The 23,123-nt window shown below is 33.5% G+C and overlaps 2 protein-coding genes across 2 annotated transcripts; one reads left to right on the plus strand and one right to left on the minus strand.

The window, feature by feature from the left end:
- Window positions 1–9,370: 9,370 nt before the first annotated feature.
- Window positions 9,371–13,978, minus strand: LOC107864207 (KIN14B-interacting protein At4g14310). The gene is made up of 3 exons (XM_016710509.2): window positions 11,849–13,978; window positions 10,843–11,456; window positions 9,371–10,056 (listed from the first exon to the last, which is right to left on the minus strand). Exons 1-3 carry the CDS (start codon window positions 13,721–13,723, stop codon window positions 9,537–9,539), a joined length of 3,009 nt encoding a protein of 1,002 aa, XP_016565995.2. The 5' UTR covers window positions 13,724–13,978; the 3' UTR covers window positions 9,371–9,536.
- A 3,622-nt stretch (window positions 13,979–17,600) lies between these two features.
- On the plus strand, window positions 17,601–23,123 carry LOC107864206 (plastid-lipid-associated protein 6, chloroplastic). The gene is made up of 4 exons (XM_016710508.2): window positions 17,601–18,104; window positions 21,742–21,978; window positions 22,502–22,628; window positions 22,764–23,123. Exons 1-4 carry the CDS (start codon window positions 17,856–17,858, stop codon window positions 22,976–22,978), a joined length of 828 nt encoding a protein of 275 aa, XP_016565994.1. The 5' UTR covers window positions 17,601–17,855; the 3' UTR covers window positions 22,979–23,123.

The following is a 23,123-nucleotide window of genomic DNA, read 5'->3' on the forward strand; positions in this document are numbered from 1 at the left end:
GTATTTATATTTTATAGATCCCACTTGTATTTGTATGTTATAATTCGCCTTTGTATTTATATTTTATAGTTCGCACTTGTATTTATGTTTGCTAGTTCGCACATGAAAAGAAGGAGAAAAAGAAAAAGAAAAAAAAGGAGAAAAAATGTGAGAAAAAGAAGAAAAAATACAAAAAAGAAGGAGTGTAATAGAAAATAGAGAAAAAAAAACAAATGAGAAAAATAGAAAGAGAAAAAATAAAAAGGAAAAGGAAAAAAAGAAAAAAAAAAGACAAAAAGAAAAAAAAAAAAAGAAAAAGAAAAAACAAAAAAAAAAAGGAAAAGAAAAAAAGAAGGGAAAAAAAGGAAAGTAATAGAAAATAGAGAAAAAGAAAAAATATAGAGACTGTGAATTGTAATTATGAAAAATTAATAGGCAAGAGGAGGGTATGAATTATAATTAATTGAAACTAGGCTAAATAAGGTAATTAAAGTTAATATTGCTAAGTTATATAATTATCCCTTTATTCTTCTGTTATAAATTGGAATTAAAGTGAAATGAATAAATCTTATGACATCTAATAGAGGGCATTGCTCTTTTTGTAAATTGGAATTAAAGTGAAATGAATAAATCTTATGACCTCTAATAGAGGGCATTTGTCACAGGCCTAATTTTCGCCGCGTGCGGACAGCTTAACACTCGCGATATCGATGCTAAACTCAGTCCTAAACTCGCCCTAAATTCGTCCCCAAGAACCTTTGAACACTCACACAAACTCGAAAGGAAAATAGCAAGAAAGACACTCGGTTTTGGGAGGCCCGAAGAGCCAATTTTCTGATTATATTGCTTGAGTAAAAACAAGTATATGATCTGCCCAAGAGGGCCTTACAAGCTATATATAATGCCCCTTAGTCAAGGGATACAATAAATGCTTAGTCGACACTACTACATTTGGGCATGCAAGCCATGAACTAGTAGAAAGGCCTTTGTCTAGTATGCTGTTTTTGTTGTGCAGTCACTGCCCAGCTGGTCAAGGCTCCAAAGCCCCATAAATGTTGACCCGAGCTTGTATTTTGACCTCCCAAAGATGCCCCCACGTTGGCCTTGTCACGAGACGCTGTGGAAGCCCCGTCGGGCTCCAAAATGTGCCCGAAACGCTCGGAATTGTGCCCAAAACGGGATGAATTTAATGGGTGGTGACGCGGGGCATCACACATTGCTCTTTTTGTAAATTGGAATTAAAGTGAAATGAATAAATCTTATGACCTCTAATAGAGGGCATTGCTCTTTTTGTAAATTGGAATTAAAGTGAAATGAATAAATCTTATGACCTCTAATATAGGGCATTGCTCTTTTTATAAATTGGAAGTAAAGTGAAATAAATAAATCTTATAACCTCTAATGTAGGGCATTGCTCTTTCTTTATTCAATTAAATTGCCTAGTTCTTAACAAAGTAAATTAAGAGTAAAATAGATACAAAAATGATAAATTATCTCTTAGTTTTTCAATATAAGAAAATTAAAAGTGAATGAATATTTTAATATAATGAACAACTAAAAAATAACAAAGGTATAGTACTCTAGGATTAGGGCATTGACCTTTTAGCATATAATATAATATAATTATATTCTTTCTTTTTTAAGCAAAAAGATTCAACTTTAAACAAGTTGAGTTCAATGTACAGTTATTAACAAATGCTAAAAGGGTCCAGTTGGCCGCAAGTATAATGTAATCATACTATTAACAACAATAATAATCTAATTAATCCAAAATTAAAGAAAATGACAATGCGTCGTGTATTAAAGTTATCGTTATGTGCGAGTTCAGAAAAAAGTTAAATCATAAAGATATATTATACACATCTCACCTTGTATTTTTACTTTGCGACCTGAATCCATAAAATTCCTGATCACATAAAGCAACTTTATCATAACTAAATAATGAATAATTAAAAGTTTTCAGAGATAAATATCATACTGTCAAAGGCAACAATTAATTTTTAATCAGTGAAAATTAGTGTTATGAGATTTGACTTTGAAACGCGTAAGATATTAGAAGTTGTCATACTATGTCTTATCTCTAATTAAAATAGTTATTATAACAGTTTTGAAAGGGCAATTTGATAATGATACACAGGAGTCAAACTATGTTGTACCAGGTAATTAAAATGTTGTGTTTGAGTTTTTATTCTGATTTTTTTTAATCATATTTGAATTTTATCTTTTTTAGAGCAAAGATAAAATAATATTGTAATTAATTTTATCTTTTTCAGAAAAAAATTAATAATCTTCTTTCATAGTATTTGGCTAACCTCTTTTTTTATTTTTTTTAATATTAACTTTTAATATATAGGTCGTTTGACCAAATTATATTAATAATATGTTTTTAGTATATTTTTGTATCATCTGATTTATCGCCTCCATGAGTTACAATTTTAGCTTCTGCATGATGTCCCATCGATTTCGAACCTAACATATTGGTCGGTCAAGAATTTTTATTTTCAGAAGAAGAAAGAAGTAAGTGGTAGAAATAAAAATGCTTAGATGAATGTGTTGGGATATTAGGAGATACAAGATTGAAAAAGAAGGCATAAGAGGCAAGGTGAGAATAACTTTCATGGTGGACAAGATACGAGAAGCGAAACTTAGATGATTCGGTCATGTAAAGAGGAGTACAAATATTTCAATACGGAGGTGTGAGAGGAGAGGTACAAATAAATCGAAGAAGAATTGAAAAGAAGTAATCAAACGCAAACTTTCAGCTCATTAAGGACATAATCCTAGATAAAAGAGTAGAAGATCAATGATTACGATAAATGATTAGTGGGTTATTGAGCATTATTACTACTATTATTATTTCAGTATTTTTTTCTTTAATTTTTTATCATAACCTTTTACTCTTGCGTTTCAACTTAAACATGTTCTGTAAAATAATTTTTACCCCATAAAAATAAAAATAAGATCTACGTACGCTTATTTTTTCTGCCTCCACTATCAGTATATATATATAAATTAAATCCCTTTATAATGTAATAAGCCGCATTTGTTGTGTAAATCAGAGCTAGCTGTTAGATTAGAGTGAAGACAAAGTAAAAAGTGTTATCACTTAAGTTGTATCCAATTAATTAATTATTATCCTAATTTAAATTGAAAACAACCGAGTCAACCAGTGAATAATAAGCAGAAAGGGCATGGAAACTTAGGAAGGGAAATCCAGTATATTAAAGTTCTTGCTATATGCGGAATTCAGAAAAGAATCGAGCCATCGGGATTTATTAGACACAGTTTACCTCACATTTATGCAAGAGGTTGTTTCCACTGTTCGAACCGGTGATCTCCTAATCAAATAAAAGTAACTTTACCAGTTACTTCATGATATCAACTTTACCGACTAAGAATAATCATTTGATTTAAATATAATTTGGGCGGCTGATCAGTCATAATTAAGCAGTTACTAATATAATTTGTCATTGGAGAAAATAAATAAACCACATTAAGTCAAACAGTTCAACTTGAAAACTACTGTTTAATTGTGCATTTTATAATTGTCTTTGTCCTATATATATTCAACGTCTAAATTGCCTCTTTTTCAGGCTGTGATGGATTTAGGATTAAAAATTAGGTGTTTGAAATCTAAACTAACGTTTTATTATTTGACTATTGTTTCTAATTATGTTCTGCTTAGTTCATAGTGTAGACTTCAATAAGTTTTTCTTTTTTATTTCATGTTCGATATTTATATTAGAATTTGATTAATTTAAATTCATGTATTGCATGATCGAGTTCTAAATGGAGAGGTGAAGATAGTCCGAGGAAAAACTGGGAAGAGATGGTTAGATGCGACAAGGAGATCGACTATGTTGTAGGACGGCGAGTATTGGCCAATAAGAACTCTCATTTAAAAAATAAAGGTATGAAAAATGATAATGCATAAATGGACGTGTAGATTGACATGCTAGAAGAGACAAAATTAGAAACGAAGATATACGGGTTAAGATGGGCGCAGCCTTTCTGGCGGACAAGATGCAAGACTCGAGAATGATATTTGGGTAACGACTTTAAGCAAGATGGTACCTGTACCCGAAACCGACATAGGTGGGTAGGTAAAGAATACCTAGGGGTGTGAGACAATTCTCTCTAAGGAACTCGGCAAAATAAGCCCTGTGTGAAGAGCAGGAGCACAGATTCAAGGTGCTTATAAAGGTAGACCAAGGAAGAATGGAAAAAAGATGATTAGATAGGACACAGTGTATCTTCAACTTATCGAGAACATGACCCTAAATAAGAAAATATGGAAGTCGAAAAAGAGGATTGACAGTTAGTCGATTCGAGCGTTTTTTCTCTTTTCAGCGATAGAACAAGATTCTAATATGAAACACGTATATGTTTTCTTACCAGTATTACTATTATTATCTCAGCATTATCCGATTCTTCAATTTCACCGCTACTATTATTTCTTTCACTTGATTATCTTTACTATTTTTAGTGTCAATACTTTTTCCTTTATTTTTTTTATCATAGTTTTTTACTTTTGCATTTTAGTTCAAAGATGTTCTATAAAACGATTTTCGTGATTGGGTGCCTATCAAAAACAATATATAAGTAAGATCTGTATACACTCATTCTTTCCTGTCCCTATATATATATATATATATAATCCACTATAATGTTATGAGCCGCATTTGTTGTGTAAATCAGAGCTAGCTGTTATAATAGAGTGAAGTCAAATTAAAAAGTGTTATCACTAAAGTTGTATCCAATTAATCAATCATTATCCCAATTTAAATTAAAAATAAATGAGTAGACCAGTAAATAATAATCATTTGATGTAAATATAGTTTAGGCGCCTGATCAATCAACATATTGCTGTAATAATTAATTAATCAGTTACTAATACAATTTGTAATTGGAGAAAATAAAGAAACCACATTAAGTCAAAATAGTTCAACTTGATAACTTTTGTTTAATTGTGCATTTTATAATTGTCTTTGTCTCATATGCACCCGGGGCGGAGCCAGCTTAGAGTCAGGGGTTCATTCGATGAAAAATTATACCGTTTATATATGATTAAATTATTTTTTATGTATGTATAGAAGATGACGAATTCACTTCGGCTAATTCATATGTTAACGTATTCAAATTTTGAACCTTCTTAGTAAAAATTTCGACTCTGTCACTTATTTCAACACCGTAATTGCCACTTTCTCAAGCAGTGATGTATTTAGGATTAAAAAATAAGGGCTTAAAGTCTAAACCAATGTTTTATTATTTGACTATTAGTACTATATAACAAAAATACGAGTTTGAACATTTAAAAATTGTTCGTTGTTTTTATTATGTTCTGCTTAGTTCATAATGTAGACTTTAATAAGTTTTTTTTCCTGCTCGATGTGAAGTTTAACTAATTCGAATTCACGTATTGCATGGCTTATTTTTAAGAGTGGCGCTTTTAATATGATTTTTTTCATTTCTAAAATTTGAATTCTAGACCTCTGATTAAAGGTAAAAAAGTTTCAGTCATCTCGCCACAACTTAAATTAGACCTATCACTAGGATCCGTGATGACACTATCTCTTAGATTCTGTAAGATGGAGACATGGAGTCTTTATCATCTTTAAACTCATCTGCTGACATCCGCACGGTAAAATCAAATGTTATAATCACCCTTCGAGACAATCAGAACAACAACAACAACTACTACTACTACTTAACCAGCGTGATCCCGTAAGTGAAATTTCAGAAGGTGGGATGTACGCAGATCTTACAGAAGCTGTTTGTAATCGCCTCTTGGGACAATCAGTACCACGTACTTTAGTGTGATCCCATTGGGGGTGTTTTGTACACAGACTTTACAGAGGCTGTTTTTAATAAGAAACTCGACTTAAGAAAAGCCTTTCCAGAACAAGCAGCATTCTTCATAAACAAGCAGAGACTAGTCACATAACATAGTAATAAGATGAAAGACAAATTATCTGATAGATTCGATTAAAGGGTCAGAGAAGCTGCAGGGTCCTCTTATCGAGGATGATCAGATCAATTGTTCTTGTGATGCCCATGAGGGAGTCAAAGAGGAGGACAGTCTTTAAGGATAACAAGATTTTGTACAAGGAGTGCATATGACATCTTAGGTCAACCCACATAGGAAAGGGAGAAAACAGTGAAGTGCTATAAAGACGGTATACGTACACATGGTATGCACCTAGATGATCACATAGCTCAAGGGACAAATGTAATGCATGCCATTGTTTTGGGCTGTGACAATTCTTTACTGAAAAATGTCAAGAACTGGACTGCAAGTACTGAATTTGTTGCCTGAATATTATATGAAATATTATCCAATCATATTTCTCGTACGTCTCCAACTTCTAGTTTCGCAACTTATTTGATCAGTAATCAAAAAAGATTTTCATTAACTACAACAGCCAAGCATTAAGATAGCGCTGCGCAACATAAAAGTTCATCCCTTTACAACAATGGCCAGTTCTGAAACTTTTAACTATTCAATTACTATAACCAACGTGTTTAAGTTGTCTCAAAGAAGGTTGAAGTGCTATGAGAGAACAAAAGAATAGAAACAAGCTACGTTGATCAGACTCTTCAAAAATGTATGTGCCGGCCGGACCCTCCAGCAGTAGTGCATTTTTGGAGGATCCAATATTATAATGCATAGTCTACAACATTCCAACTTCTATATTATTACTTCATATTTTACTTCATATGAAATATAAACTTAACAGAAGGTATAATATAACCTTATACAATATTAAGACTTTCTAGTTGTATAAAACCAAATATTGCATAAAATGGCTCATCTATGTAATAATAACTTCTTAATGTATAACGTAATGAAATATATATAATAATAAATTTATTATACATTGGTCTTCCATGATAACTAATGTATAGTGTCTGAAATATTATAAATTATACGTTAAAATACAATCTTTCATAATGTATAATGGCACACCATACATATAAACTATTCACCTTATACATAAATTATCTACAATAATATCAGAATGTATAATGTAACCTTATACGGTATTCAGACATTCACAAAGTATAATTCCACTTAAAACAAAACTGCCTCATATAGGTAATACGAATTCTTAATGTATAATATAATGAAATATAAAGCAGAACACTTATATTATACATTAGTCTGATAATTAAAGTAATTTATAAGGTATGCACACTGTATAATCCGACAATATGATTATCAACTTATAATAAATCAGTTACTGTATTAAATCAAATAATATAAAATCAATACCTTCGGAAGACGTGGTCGACCGAAATCATCAACCTTCTTCTTACTTGCCTATTTTGATGCAGACTTCTTCAACCTAGAACTGGCCACTTCCTTCAATTTCTTCACAGCTACCAAATCGTTTCGGTGCTTGGAACAATTCTCTGCGAAACTTGGTTCTTCGTAATTAAATGTACCAGTAACAAAAGCAACAACGAAAATATTTTCTTCTTGAGCATCTAACTGATTAAGTCCTAAACTAAAGTTAGGACGAGAATCCATTACAAAATTTATACTATCTTGAATAAGAACTAACAACTTTAAAATAAAAAAATACAAAGTCTGACTTTTAATAAATGAAAAAAATGATATTATCAAACTATCAAACTGGAATGAATTTGCAAAAGTAATTAATTTCATAAAAAATAAACATGCAACCAAAAATCGAACCACGCTGTGATTTGGTAAAGTTGAAAAAAAATAAAAATAGTGAAAAAAATCAGTAAGTTCAATAAATGTTTGATGACTTACAAATTGGTAACCTTTAAGTATACGATTGCTTGAATTTGAGCGTGAAAAAAGGGATTTAATTATGGAGGAACAATCGGTTGTTTAATGGGAGAAAAAAAGGGAGCAAATATGGGAAAGAGAGAAAAAGTAAAGAAACGGAACCTTTTTTTTTAATGTATAAGAGAAATAAGAGAGAAAGTAAAAAAATAAGGGATTTTAATAATAATTTTGAAATTTATGTAATTACTTTGTCAATATAAGATTTATTGTAATAAGATAAAGTTACCTTGTGTATATATGTAAATTTTAGATTACAAATAGGTCAATTAGTGACCAAGTTGCTAGTTTGCTAGGTTGGTACAAAAATTTTTTGAGACTTGTGACACTAACTATTTTATAATATTTGTGTGGCTATAGAAAATTCTCAATAAGAGTGAATCCAAAAATTAAGTTAAATTATTTTCAAGTTTTTAAAGCTATCATTCTTTTCGATACGAACTAAAATGGAAAATTGGTCAAGTAGATGATCTTTCAAATGGAGAGTTTCAAGTTCGAAACTTTTGTTTGCCTTCTCAGTCGAACTAGTCGTATGAAACTTAATGCGATTTACCTTTTCTATATAGTTACGGACTATTACATTGAAGCGAAATTTACTTTATTCGCGTTCAAAAAATAGTGGCTATGAATGTCTTTGTGAACAAAGAAAAAATTGGCATAGAAGCTTAACCGACAGAAGCCATATATCCCACAGTAATATATATCATTATTGATTATTATATCTTACAAGTATTTATTTTTTTTACCATCTTAATTTTTAATTTTTAAAATGTCAAATAAATAATTGTACCAAAGTAGCACAAGCAACGTTCTCTAAATTTTAATATCTTTAGCTTCAATTGCTTCCTAAAAAGAAAATAAAACTCATATATGACTTGATAAAGTATATGTTACTTTATTTTCGTACTTCATAGTTAATTAACTATATATGAATAAACCAATCTTCAAAGATATCTCGTTGGCAAATAGAGGAAAAAATAATTAAGTTTTTTTTTTCTTTTTTTAAAAACTCCAGGAAAATTCGTAGCCGCTACAACCTCTGCCCTTCGGGTGAGCACTTTTACTGTGTGATCTCTCGTAAACCACACAGGAGATATAAACCGCACTAGGTAAACCTGGTGTAACGAGCTAAATTGAAGAGGCATTAAGGGGAGGATTGATACCGCGACCTCCGCTTTGAAAGTTACCCCTCAAACTAACTCAACCACACTCGAAGGTTAAAAAAAAAAAAATTAAGTTGATTGCTATAGATTATTAGTTTTGGTTTAACGTATTATATATCTACTTGTGCTAATTCATTCATTTGTTTAATAGCTTAGAGAACTTTCAACAAGTTTCTATACATGACAAATAAACAAATCTTATAGGATTATCTAGAAGAAAAGAACTAAAATCCATTTTTAAGTATAATAAAACAGTCTTTTTTCTTTAGCCATATCTTTATCTATTCAAGTTAAGCAGATTTTTTTCACCCAGTATTCGATAACCGTATTGATGTCCAAATAAATTTGAACTAAATCCACGAGATACATGTCACATGGGCCTCCCACGAGCAACAAGTATCAGGAATAAGACTAGTCATAAACTAGCAATACTTCATTGCTATTAAGGGAAAATCTTATATAGTTAATCCACATGAAAAATGAGCACACACCAAAGCCCTCAAAAACTAGAAAGGCATCATCATCAAGCATAATAAGTTGGAAAATACATTTGCAACTATACCTAAGATACCTAAACCTTAAAACATATACCTCCACATAGCTGGTCGATCTCTCGATATGATAAGAACTCTAGATGACAAATAATCAAAAGAAGGTGAATACAAATCATCTGGTCCAATTGCTTCTCTCAAATTCTGCCCATTGTTCTGATCCAACAATGCATCATCCTTATTCGTGTCGAAAACAAATAGTCCCAATCCACAAACTCCCATAACAAGGTTTGAGTTTCCCCACACTTGTGTTAAAGCCATGTAATGGGAGTGAGCATTTGATTCTGGCAGTACATAGGTGTTGCAAAGCCTCTGCTTGCGCAACGAGAACTGCTGGATTTGGGAGGTGACCTGTCTTTTCACAGCGGATTTCACGGTAGTGCAGCCAAGATATAAAGAATCACCACGGGCGAAAACTGACTGAACGTTTGCACCAATCTTGGGTATTTTTAGACCTATACCAGAAGGGTGACGGAAATCTAAAACGTTGATGGAATCAGAAGTGCAAAACACACCATCATTTCCTTCTGCTTCAGAGGAACTAACTCTGCATTAAAATATAAAGCTTTGAACTTTTGATAGAGATGAAAAGGCACAGCTATAAATTGAACTAAAAATGAGAAGTTTGTTACTGTTCTTTCGAATTCATTGTGATACTTGATATAGAGAAACAACCTCCCTACCTCCACAAACCCCACTCGTGTGATTACATTGGTCTTGTAGTTGACTTGATATTGAGGAAAAAACATACAGAAAAATCTTTGAGCCAATCATTTAAACTAGTGACTACAGACCCTGGCTTTAGTATAAAAGAATCTTCATATTACTGCTTTCGAACTAAACCAAGAAGGCAAGAATTGTACTTGGATGAAATTAAGGGTGATAAGATATTGTAACTTGTAAGACACCTATATAACTATTTAACCAGTCCTCGGGCTAAAAACTATTTTGCTATAAAGTTTTTCCTTTGAACCTCTATAGAGTTTATGGTTCATTTGCCGTATAAAGAACCAAATATTTAACTTTAGTTTGGAAAATATCAAGACATCCTACATACAAATATTGGATCTTTTTCACACCTCTCAACCCTATTCAACTACCAATAAGCAATAGAAGAAATTCTTTTCAGTTCTCCCAAGTTTTGAAGTAATATAATGTGAAGTATCGAATAGCGCCTAATTGACAATACTGCTTCTAATGTATTACACAACAGTTTCAGTATAGAAAAGCATATGTTCAAGAAGAAGCATATCCAAGGCATGGAAGAAACTAATTAGCATTAGAGGAAAAGTAATTTTTTCATGTTCCAATTTATCGTAAGGATCAGTTTTACCTCTGTCTAACTCCTCCCCCGAGCTCAGCATCTGTGTTATTTACATGTAGTGCAGAAATTTGCCGACTAGAGGATGATACAGAAAGCAGTGCTTGAGGGCTTATGGAATTAACATCCCATAAAGAAAGACCCTCTGACTCAGCTATCACTACTTTTCCTCTGCTTCGCCATTGCAAAGGACTTGAGTAATCCATAGACAACATTGGTCTTTGTAAGTCCCATTTCAGGACCTGCTCTCCATCACGGATATCATAAGTTCTGACCATCCTTTGGCAACTAGCACCTGATACGATGAGTGGTCCACAAGGTTTGTACCACCATTGCTGATTTTGAGGTGACATAATTGATGATAGAGCATTTCTTCTATACATTGGGTTATTGGGTAATGGAGCAAGGGCTGTTCTTGTATTACTAAATCCATCATCGACATGAAAGGCTCGTACATCTTTGGAGTAGAAGTCCCAAGAGCAAAAACCTGAATCCATGGAATTTCCAGCAGATGCTGCCACCACATATCTCCCTGCGGAACCATCTACACCAGGAGCACGAACTATCCAACAATCTCTCCACATATTTGATGAGACTCCTACAGGAGGTTTGTACTCGGCTTTCTCCTGAAATGATAACAAATGTTTATAAGGAAACACTCTTAGAAGCTAAAGAATTAACTAAAATATTGGACAATATAGCCTTCCAAACTTCATCTAAAGCTGGAACATCATCAAAATCACATATTTAGATTCATGCCCTGTCAGGAGACAACAACATACCCCTACTTCGCAAAGATAGAGAGGTTGTTTCCAGTAACCCCTTGGCTTTAAAAAAAGAATTTGCAAGTAGTTTGAAAAAGGGAATACGAAAAGGAAAGCAGTATAAACAACGAAATAATGCAAAAAGAAAACAATACAGAACATATAGAAGAAAGAACAATAACAATAACAAATAATGCAATAACTTCATTTGACATCTTGATATTTAGATGGATGGGAAGCTACACAGATAATACCTCACAGTGCACGATATCGTAGAAGGAACAAGAACTGTCATCGTGCGTAAGGAGAACAGATTCTCCCTCAGATACAAACCACCCTCCAGTAGAGGTCTTACGGCCAATCTCATTGAGCTCGCATATAGAACTATCTTCCGTCTCTTCCTCCATGAGCATTTCTGGTTTATTCTCTTGAGCATCAAAACTTTCAAGTCTCTCATCACTTGCCAGAAGATGTTCAACGCTTTCTTTTCCTTTGACCAGTTTCGAAGAAGAGCTTTGATTTTCCGAAGCTGCTGCATCATCCACATCTTGAACATTGGAAATCTGTAAACCAGCATGCTCACACCTAGTAGTAACATTAGATTGCTCCTTACTAAGAGAAGCCAAGAACTCCACGGCAATAGGATTTTCATCAATAGGATTAACAGATTTCTTCTCGGGCTTCACTTCACTGATTATTTCAGCAGATTCAAGTTCCTCGTTATTGGTACAGCCCAGTAATGTCTTCAGAGATGTCCTCTCTCTAAGCAATTTATGATGAGGGAACAGCCTCGCCTCTAATTCCTCTACATTTAATCCCTTCACAGAAATTTTTCCAACATCCGCTGGTTTTGCTTCCTCCTTCTCATCAATATTCATGTCGTCATTTCTACTGCTACTCACAACTATATTACACATTGCCTTCTCAATCCCGGATATCTTCACATCAGCATTCACACTCTCATTTTCACTGCTACTCAACAAACCTACTTTTCCATCACCATCAACTACTTTACCCATCGCTTTCTCAATCCCGGATATCTTCTCTTGAATATCCGAAATGATCAACTTCGACGAATCAGGATTATTCATATCCAACATCTCCTTAGTCCTCTTAATATCCGTTGCAATCCTCTTCACTTTCCCTTCCAAAAACGCAAGCTTCTCATGCAACTTACTCGGATACTTATTAACACTCAAACCAACCTTCCCTTGCTCATTTTCACATTTCTCCTTCGATGCTCCAGAAAAACTACTTGATTTTGTCAACAATCTTAGATCTTTCCCACTTTTCTCAGCCAAAGATCTCAACTTTACTTCCTCTAAACCGCGATTTTTCACATAGGACTCAACAACACCCCCACTTCTCTCAACCAAAGATTTCAACTTTAGCTCCTCTAAACCGCAATTTTTCACATGAGACTGATCAACATTCCCACTTTTCTCAACCAAAGACTTCAACTTTACTTCCTCCAAACCGCGATTTTTCACATTAGAATCAACAATACACCTGCTTTTATCGGCCAAAGATTTCAACTTTAGCTCCTCTAAAGCAGTATTCTTCACATATGAACTAACCACACTTGATTTTCTTGAAATTGAGCTTGAGTTAACCTCTTCTTTATCACAAAATTTAGAAACTTTTCGATCAAATTTCCCCGAAATTTCACCACTTTTCTCCATTTCCTTCAATACCCTTTTACCATTTTCACTCATTTTCTCGTTCACAACCCTAGAACTCCCTGAAACCCTAGATGTTTTTCGAATATCCGATAAAGTCTTAGTAAACTCCGATGGACTAGAACTCCTACCTCTTGGTACCGACGAACTTGACCACCTGGCACGTGGCTCCGCACGTGACTCGCCGCCGTCTACTGCTGTCGCCGCTTTGTCGATTCTCGGCATGGCGCGAATCGTCGGTTTTTGATTAATCGACGCCGTTGCTGCACGCACACGGGAGCTTGGTCTTGGATTTTCTTTGCCGGTGGATCGACGGAGACTTTCGACGGCGGCGGCGGATTTGGTGGAAAGTGGGGTTGACGATCTGGTGGTGGACGGCTGCGGCACGGTGATTTTGACTCCGGCGCCGCCGCGGTCTTTTAGCCGTCGAACGGAAGCTGCCGTCGACATCTTGGTTGTAACAAATTTTGCTTTTTTTGGGTGTTTTTTTTTTAGTTTTTTAAGGTTTTGTGAATGTTTTAATTAAGGTTTGTTTTGATGTATTTGTTTGAAGGAAAAAGATTGAGCGGGAAAATGAGATGTATTTTCAAAAAAATTTGAGATCCAAAATTCAAATTTGAGCGTTTGGTGTCTGGGTAAGTTTGGATTTTACTTTGATATGATTTTTTTTGGACATTTGTTACAGTAACTCTGCTACTTATCACTATTGTAGGAGTCGACTCTGTTGATGCGACGGTGAGAGGTAACTATTTTATGATGAAATTATTTTATGTGTAATAGCTATATAATTGCCGGATAATTTATTTTTAATTAGTTATTTTAAAATCATAGTGTTGTTTTTATTGTGAATTATTTTTGAATAACAAGTTTTCCAACCAAACAAGCTCTGAGATCTTGAAAAGAAATATTTCCTCCGTTTGAATTTATTTATCCTATTTTTCTTTTTAATTCATTTTTAAAAGAATATTTATTTTCCTTTTTAGCAATTCTATAATTTAAATTTTCTATGTGACATGTTCATGACCACGAAATTGAAGTATACTTTGATATATTTGACACATCTTTAACGAAAAATATTAAATTTGCCCCTGCACTCTCACAAATAAGTTATACTATTTACCTTTCGTTATACTTTTTCCTCATATTTGATCTCGAGATAATATATAAATATAACCCTAAAATTGACATCAAATTATAACTTTGACCTTAAACTTTGACAGTGCAAAAATAGGACCTTTAACTATTCAAAACCTGAACAAATATGACCTCCGATTTTGCAACTCCATGCGTGAGTCTCACTCGCGCCTATGTGGAAAGATAATCTAATCACACGGTGCCGCATCGTTAAAAGGGCTGATTTGGAGGGAGGTCATATATATGCAGTTTTGAGTAGTTAAAGGTCATACTTGTGCACTGTCAAAGTTTTGCCTTTTTGTATTAAAACGGCGTCGTTTTTATTATTATTATTATTATTATTATTATTATTATTATTATTATTATTATTATTATTATTGCTATTATTATTATTATTATTATTATTATTATTATTATTTATTTATTTATTTATTTATTTCTATAGCAGCAACATCTAGCCACTAGGCTATCTAAGTTTCTTATTTCATGTGGTTCAACATTAATATACCTACATAAATATACATTTTCTACCTTATATATATACAACGTAATTTTTTTACCGAGGGAGTTCGGGTGAACCCCATGGCAACTATGTAGGTCCGCTCCTGCGTTAATTTAATAATGTTTTAATAATGTTAATTTAATAACATTTTAATTACGTTAATTTAATATACTACTACTACTATCCTTAATAACATTAATTTAATAACATTTTATTAAAACTATATTTTTTTTTATTAGTATAGATTCATCTTTAATTTAATATTTACATAAATAATATTTAAATATATTATATAACTTAAATTCGCCCTCTGCTTTATAGTATATATACATACCCGCGCGATTTTTTCATATGAGGCTGACTCACCTAATTAATAAATTTTCAATATTGCTCTTTTTCTGCAATGACAAAAGAAATTAGATGTTATTTTCATCTTTGACCCGAAAATAATGAAAAAAATAATAGTGAAAAGTTATTTAAAGGTTATATTTGAGCAGTTTTGAATAGTTAAAGGCTATATTTGTGCACTGCCAAAGTTTAGGGTCATACCTATGTATTATGCCCTTAGATTTTAAGCTGGACGTGCCCAGTTTTGCATATTGAACACACGTTTTACCACGTAGGATCGGAGGTCATATTTGTGCAGTTTTAAATAGTTCAAGGACATATTCGTGCACTGACAGAGTTTAAGATCAAAGTTATAATTCGGTGTCAAGTTTAGAGTCATATTTATGTATTATTTCTTTGATCTCAGCATTCAACTTTACTATCATATTTTTTCTTGTACTCTAGAACAAAAAAACCATATATTTCCTCCGTTTTAATTTAGGTGGCATATCTCAACTTTTTAAATTCAAACAAATTAAGTTTGATCATGAATTTGGATATACATTTTTTTTTTCTAATTTAAAAATTATATAAAAAATATTACAAATTATAATAATTAATTATTCAAATATTTAAAGCATATAAGAAAATTTAACATTAAGGGTGTGTTTGGTATAAAGGGAAATGTTTTCCTGGAAAATAAGTTGATTTCTTACTTGTTTTCTTATGTTTGGTCGGTGGATGGAAAATATTTTATGATTTTTGGTTGGTGAATGAAAAAAACATTTTTCAAAAAATACATTTTAGTATTTAGTTAAAGCGTAAAAATACATTTTAGATTTATTATTTTTAAATAAATTAAAGTTTTTTTTGGGAAGGGGTTGGTAGGAGGGTAGGTGGGGGTGAATTTTTTTTTTTTTTTGTTAAAGAAAATTTTAAAAATTGCTCGGGGTTGGGCGGGGGGGGGGGGGGGGGGGGGGGGGGGGGGTAGGGGGGGAGGGAGGATAGGGGTGTGGGATAAGAGAAAAATTTGAATTTTTTAATAAAGACAAAATGACTTTCTGAACCCCTTTACTATGTTAGTTTTGTAACTTAAACACTTCTACTTACATGTTTGTCATCTGAACTCTTGAACCCATAAAAAAGTAATATTTCACACCCTTTGACCGTTGACCTTGCATATGTGGCAAATCATGGTGACTAGGATAAAGAGAGTGTAACCACTCGCCAAGGGATGCGAGTAGGGGTCAATTTTTAGCCAATTTACATTAAAATAATTAAAAAAAATAATATTCAATTTTTTTTTAAATAAAAAAGTGTTCTTTTTTTCCCTCCATCTTTTTAAATTTTAAAATATTTTTAAAAATTTAAAAATAATTTTACAATATTTTTATTTTTTTTTTTAAATAAAATGTTTTTAAATTTTTTCCAAAAATTTAAAAAGGATCCTTTTCTCCCCTCTATCTTTTATAATTTTAAAATATTTTAAAAATAATTTATTTTTTAAAAAAAAATTAAAAGACAATTTAAAAATATATATATATTTTTTTTTTTTAAATTCCCTCCCACCCCACCCCACCCCACCCCACCCCAGCCCGTCGCCACCCCCACACCCCACCCAGCCCGTCCCTATCCCCCAACCTCTCTTTTTTAATTTAAAAATATTTAAAAATTTAAAAATAATAAATTTAATTTTTTTATCCCCCCCCCCACTCCAACCCCTTATTGAAGTTAAATTTATTTAACTTAGGCAAGAATTTTAAATTTGATAAATTAATTAATTTAAAATTTAATTAATTTAAATAAATGAATTAGTTAAGAATTTTAATTAATTATTTTTTTACTAATTTAAATTTAAAATTTAAATTACTTAATTAAATTAATTTTAATATTTAATTAATTTTAATGTAATATTTTTTTGTTATTTTTTTATTTTAAAAATGATTATTCAAATTTTTCTTATTTAGTTAAATTATTTTTTTTAAATGATGTGGCAAACGTGGCAGCAGATGTGACAGCTGACATGGGAGAGGATGTGTTACATTCACAAAAAATAAGTTTAAAATGTTGTTTTTTAGTAGGTTCAGGGGTCCAGATGATAAACATGTAAGTAGAAGTGTCCAACTTACAAAACTGACATAGTAAAGGAGTCCAAAAGGTCATTTTGCCTTTAAATTGAGAATTGTATGAACATTTTAACTTTAAATTGAGGTTAGAAGAGAGTTTTAAAAAATACTTTCGTTATTCTTTAAAGGCAACTCAATTTTCTTATATTTAAGAAAAATAATTTGATTTGAAAGATATTTTTTTTTTTTAAAGGCAATCAAACATAAATATTTTCGTTTATGAACCTCGAAAAGCGAAACATGTGAGATGCAAAGCATATATGAGAAAGGGGAATATGATTTATAAATGTGGCACTACATGACGTTGCTCCCTACTGTACCAATGACAAGTCACCATTTTCTACCACCAACAATATCAACATATGGGTTGGGTTGGGTCCCTATTGTCCATTCTACACAGAGAACTAACTAGTAGACAATTCAACTTGTGTACCACCACCAATCATCATACTCCACAAACACAGTAATTGAGCCAAACACTTGAAGCTCAACCATGGCTTCTTTACTTCATTCTACACCTCCCCTTTCTCACAATCAATACTCTTCATCTTCTTCACCTCATTCTTGTCAGTCTTTTCCATGCCATCTTCCAGCAAGGAGCAAGAAAAGTACTCAAAGTTATGATAGCAAGAGGAGCTTAGTTTGCCAGTCTGGTGTTGATGAGGTCACTTTTACTGAGCCACCTGGTAGTAGCAAAGAAGATAAAGCTCAGCTTATTGCCTCTCTCAAACTCAAGTTATTGGTACTTTATAACTCTTAAAATCTTTTTACCCCCCTTGTCTTTATTTTCTTGAAATGATACTTCCCTATGTAGTTATTGTTGTTTCCTTTGATGGGTGTGCCTGGATTCTTTGTCTTGATTATTGGTAATTGTCTTACATGGTCCCCTTTTAGTCAATTTAATTATCCTTTCATTGAGCCACCTGGTAGTATAGAAGTTGAAGTTGAGCTTATTGGCCCTCTCAAAACTTAAAAATCAAATCTTTTTGACCCTTTTTTTTTTCCTGAAGTAATCTTTTTGTTGTGTCTTCCCCTTGCAGTTAGTTATGTTGCCTTTGATGAGGGTGACTTGTATTAACCTTTTGGCCTCCTTTTGTGTTGTTCTTGAATTGAACCTTTTTGTTCTTACTTCCCCTTTGTAGCTTTTATGTTGCCTTTTGATGGTTGTGTCTTGGATTCTTTATCTTGATTGTTGGTAATTGTCTTATGGTAAAGAAGCGAAAGTTGAGCTTATTGGATTGGTACTTAAAAATCAAATCTTTCTTGCTTCCCTTATGTAGTTATTTATGTTCCCTTTGATTGATGTCTTGTATTCTTTGATTGTTGATCTAATTGTCTATAGGTCCTCTTCTAGTCAGTTTCATTTATCCCTTTTATTTAAGTCACTTCCATTGAGCCACTTGATGGGTCTCTGGAACTCATGTTTTTGGTACTTAAAAATCAAATCTGCGAGAAACTTTTGTTTTTTTTTTCTTCTTGAATTAATTGTTTGTTCTAACTTCCCTGTGTAGTCATTTATGTTTCGTTTGATGGGTGTGTCTTGGATTCTTTATCTTGATTGTTGGTAGATAGGCTAGCCCAGACTTTGATCTATTTGCTCAATTTTTCCCTTTTAGTCATTTCCGTTGAGCGACTTGATGGAAAAGAAGCTAAAATTGAGCTTATCAAGTCTCTCAAACTCAAGTTATCAGTACTTACTCAAATCTTTTGGACCCCTTTTGGATTTTTTCTTGAATTGATCTGTTTGTTCTTGCCTCTTGCTGTAGTTATTTATGTTTCCTTTGATGGGTGTGTCATAGATTCGTTGTCTTTATTGTTGGTAATTGTCTTATGGAAATTTCACCATCTTGTAGTACATAGGCTAGCCTAGACTTTAATCTATTTGCTCTACCGGTCTCCTTTTAGTCAGTTTCATTTTCTATTTTCCCGTAAATATTAATTTCTTTGTTTGAACTCCACCCATGTGAGCTTGTTAAAACATAACCAACTCCATACTTGAGCGGAGTAAGATTGTGGTAGGTTGAAAGTCATCATAAAAATAGTCGAATTAAGATGAATCCTCTTGAAACTTGATTCAAGGGGAGTGGATACAAAGCTGACCCAACTAGTTTGTGGTTGGAGTAGTTGGATTGAATTGAGTTTCTTGGCTTGATATCTGCTTTCTGTTTTGGGCTTTCTATTATGCAAGTACATTGTTATTCCAGTGATACTCAAACTTGTTTGTCATCACGTAAACAACTCGAGCCACCGAGGATTTAGCGTGATGAGGTAAATGATAGATTAAGACTAAATCTACCTCTGATGCATCTTCTAAATTGATGCATAGTCATGTCGAAATTGCATTTCTAGTTACCTGCACCCATATCTATTTAGTATTTATCTATCTGATAACAATTGCTGTAGGCTTTGACTTTTCCTCAAGATCTGGATAAATTATGAGACTAGAGAGTATTAAGGTAGCCGGGATATCTGTTATTAGCCTTAACAATGCGATCATACATTCCATGCTGGTAAATAACTGTTGACAGGAGAAGCCGAGAAGCAGATAACATTTAGGTGAAGGTGGACATGTTTAGGCCAAAAAGAATCATAAATTAGAGCCCTTTTGCAACTGAATCATAATCCAAGTTATTACTGATGTTTGAGTTTGAGAATCAGAGAATACACTGTGCCACTTATTTTTTTGAGAGCAAATAGGAAGAGTTAGGGTGTGATTGTTATGAAGGAAAATATCCATGGAAAATGTTTTCCTAGAAACTGTTTTCTTAGTTCTAGTGTTTGGTACTTAAGCAAAAAAATGTTATCTCAAGAGCATTTACTATATGCTATCTAGCAAAAAACTATAGAGGTGGGAGGGGGTGAGGTGTGGCGCCTCGGGGGTGGGATGGTCAAGGGGTTGGGATTTGGGGGCATTGAGTGGGTTGGAGGATACCATAGAACATCACTTGTAACACTTGTTTTCCCTGCTTCTGTTAAGGAAGTCATTTTCCTCATTTTTAAGGAGCTTTTTTTCCTAGAGAAAATATGTTCCAAAATATTGTCCAACCAAACATGAGAAAAAATGTTTTCCTCCATACCAAACACACCCTTAAATGAAGAAGAATTTCCAAATTGTCTAGTCTTTAACCCCCCACCCCCACCAAACCACACCACCACCGCCACACACACACATACACACACAAAAACATAAGGAGGAGTAGAGGACATGTATATGCATATGCTTTAAAAATTAATGGTGTTGAGATATACGAGTATGTGTTTTCAAAATGAAAATTTCTTATAAATATAATTCCACTAAAGTACATGAGTCTTAGTCACTCCACGAAATACTGGAGGTTTAGCCTTGGTTGAGGATTGTAACCATGTTGAAAGAGTACGGGAATCAAGGTGCAGCATGTGGTGAGAAGCTAATATAAAGTAGTTGACATGCCGGTAAACATGGAACATGCGAATGGGGACGAAACAGCTGCTGCTCAATCAAGTTCCATGGGAGGCAAACTGGCTAAGGAATCAATTAGGAATGATTGTTCATGTGTGAGTACTGTTAGTAACTAGGTCCTCCAGGAACCCTTACAACAAATCCACAACAACTACGGCTCAGTTCCAAGCAAGTTGGGAGTTGGGAACGGCTATATGAATCCTCACTGACTATGTTTCTTCATTTAAATTCTCTAAGACACCCTTGCAACAAAAAATTACCAATAATTACAGAAATTACTTCCTATTGTACCACTATTTTGTACCATTGAAGGATCTGTTCAGACTTTGAGGATGAGTGACTGAGATACTAAGGAAGATTTGATATTGCTTCGGATGTTAAAATGTCTTTTGTCCTACAATATCAGGATCTTGGATTGGCCCCGACTACAGAAATCACCACTGGAATGACAATTTCTGAGGATAAAAAAAAGATGTATATTCTTACGAGAAAGTACTGCTGTCCTGCTTCAATTGCCAATTAACTTGCTTTACATGCTAAGAATGTTATGGTCTAGCACATCTAAATACAACAGAATGGTTCTTGATTTGGAGTCACGATGTATGCAACAGATGTTGCTATCACCATGAGCTTATGCCTATCTCCACGACAGCTTTCTTGGCTAGATCCATTATTTGGCTGAATCATTAGTATTTAATCATAATTAGTATAATTGTCATTGGGAGAGGTGGTGAATATTTTCCCATCTCTTCTTACTGTTTTAAGTCTTTTTCTCTTTTGCATGGAATTTAATCTTTCCAATTTTTAATTCCTTCTTACAATGACACATCCATATAAATCATTTGCCACTAAAGCTATAGAGACATGGGTCCTCCTTTGTAAATATTATATTATTATAGCAAGTCAGGTTCCTCTTGACAAATGCGTTGATCACTTGCAGAGTGCTGTTTCTGGGCTAAATAGAGGTCTTGCTGCAAGTGAAGATGACCTGAAGAAGGCAGATGAGGCTGCTAAGGAGCTAGAATCTTGCGCAGGAGCTGTAGATCTTGCAGCTGATCTTGATAAACTTCAAGGGAGGTGGAAACTGATTTACAGCAGTGCATTCTCATCTCGTACTCTTGGTGGAAGTCGTCCTGGACCCCCTACTGGAAGACTTCTTCCCATTACTCTTGGTCAGGTACGCTAAAAGGACCGATTTAATTCAGTAAGAACTGGCTTCTGCCTGTCTCTAGTTACAAAACATGCGTACAATGGTTAACCATGAATTAAAGAGAACACAGCATGGTTGGTTGGACATCTCTTATGATTACCGTAGACATGTTATGAAGAGAGAGACAGTTACCGTAGACATGTTATGAAGAGAGAGACAGTTTGTCATTATATTTAGAAGTGGATGTACGATTTTAAGTTGGTGAGTGTGATTCTATTCTGAAGGAGAAGTTGGAAATGCAGCCCAACTGCTACCTTCTGACATAGATCAGCTTGATTGTATTCTGTATGAGAAGTTGGATTCTTCGAGTTCTCATGTCATGGATTTTCCGTCACACATTCCCTAGTTTTCCATGCAGTTATGCTGACCAATATGTCCATTTTTTAGTTTGCTGCCGAACAATGTAGATTGTTCTAACTCACTGCTAAATGTCAAGCTTAATATATATTTACGCAGTACCATAACTGGCTGTTTGATTTGGTTTGATCAGGTATTTCAAAGAATTGATGTACTAAGCAAGGATTTTGACAACATAGTGGAGCTCGAATTAGGTGCTCCCTGGCCTTTACCGCCAGTTGAAGTGACTGCCACTTTAGCCCACAAATTTGAATTGACAGGTTGGTTCTGTCTGTTCTCATATCTTTTGGACCAAGAATTTTGGTATTATTGCTTCTCTTTTTGCAGTACAAAAGCTCTAAAGTACGTTTTCCTATCTCACGACTCGTGTCATTTTTATACATCTGCACATACAGGAACATCTACGATTAAGATTACATTCGAGAAAACTACAGTGAAGACAACCGGAAACTTATCACAGCTGCCACCATTAGAGGTGCCTCGCATACCGGATCAGTTCAGGCCACCATCAAATACAGGAAGTGGCGACTTTGAAGTTACCTACATCGATTCAGATACACGTGTTACAAGGGGAGACAGAGGAGAGCTTAGAGTTTTCGTTGTCTCATAAGTTTGGCTGCAATAAATATAGTTTTCCTACAATGGTTTGTTGCTACAATTTCATGTAACAACATATCAAATGTGTAGATATGTTTCAACATTATTCTGCAACTGAAAAAATATAATTTGTATGCAGTATATTTGATGTGTGACTA

Source organism: Capsicum annuum, chromosome 3, assembly GCF_002878395.1.
Source record: "Capsicum annuum cultivar UCD-10X-F1 chromosome 3, UCD10Xv1.1, whole genome shotgun sequence".
NCBI classification, from domain to species: domain Eukaryota; kingdom Viridiplantae; phylum Streptophyta; class Magnoliopsida; order Solanales; family Solanaceae; genus Capsicum; species Capsicum annuum.

What these genes read in the sequence shown, in the direction of transcription:
- LOC107864207 (XM_016710509.2), bottom strand. Translation starts at nt 13,723, where the DNA reads ATGTCGACGGCAGCTTCCGTTCGACGGCTAAAAGACCGCGGCGGCGCC. An exon ending in ACGATATCGTGCACTGTGAG is followed by an intron (nt 11,457 to 11,848) that starts GTATTATCTGTG and finishes TTATCATTTCAG; the next exon opens with GAGAAAGCCGAGTACAAACC. An exon ending in GGGGGAGGAGTTAGACAGAG is followed by an intron (nt 10,057 to 10,842) that starts GTAAAACTGATC and finishes ATTTTAATGCAG; the next exon opens with AGTTAGTTCCTCTGAAGCAG.
- LOC107864206 (XM_016710508.2), top strand. Translation starts at nt 17,856, where the DNA reads ATGGCTTCTTTACTTCATTCTACACCTCCCCTTTCTCACAATCAATAC. An exon ending in CTCTCAAACTCAAGTTATTG is followed by an intron (nt 18,105 to 21,741) that starts GTACTTTATAAC and finishes GATCACTTGCAG; the next exon opens with AGTGCTGTTTCTGGGCTAAA. An exon ending in CCACAAATTTGAATTGACAG is followed by an intron (nt 22,629 to 22,763) that starts GTTGGTTCTGTC and finishes CTGCACATACAG; the next exon opens with GAACATCTACGATTAAGATT.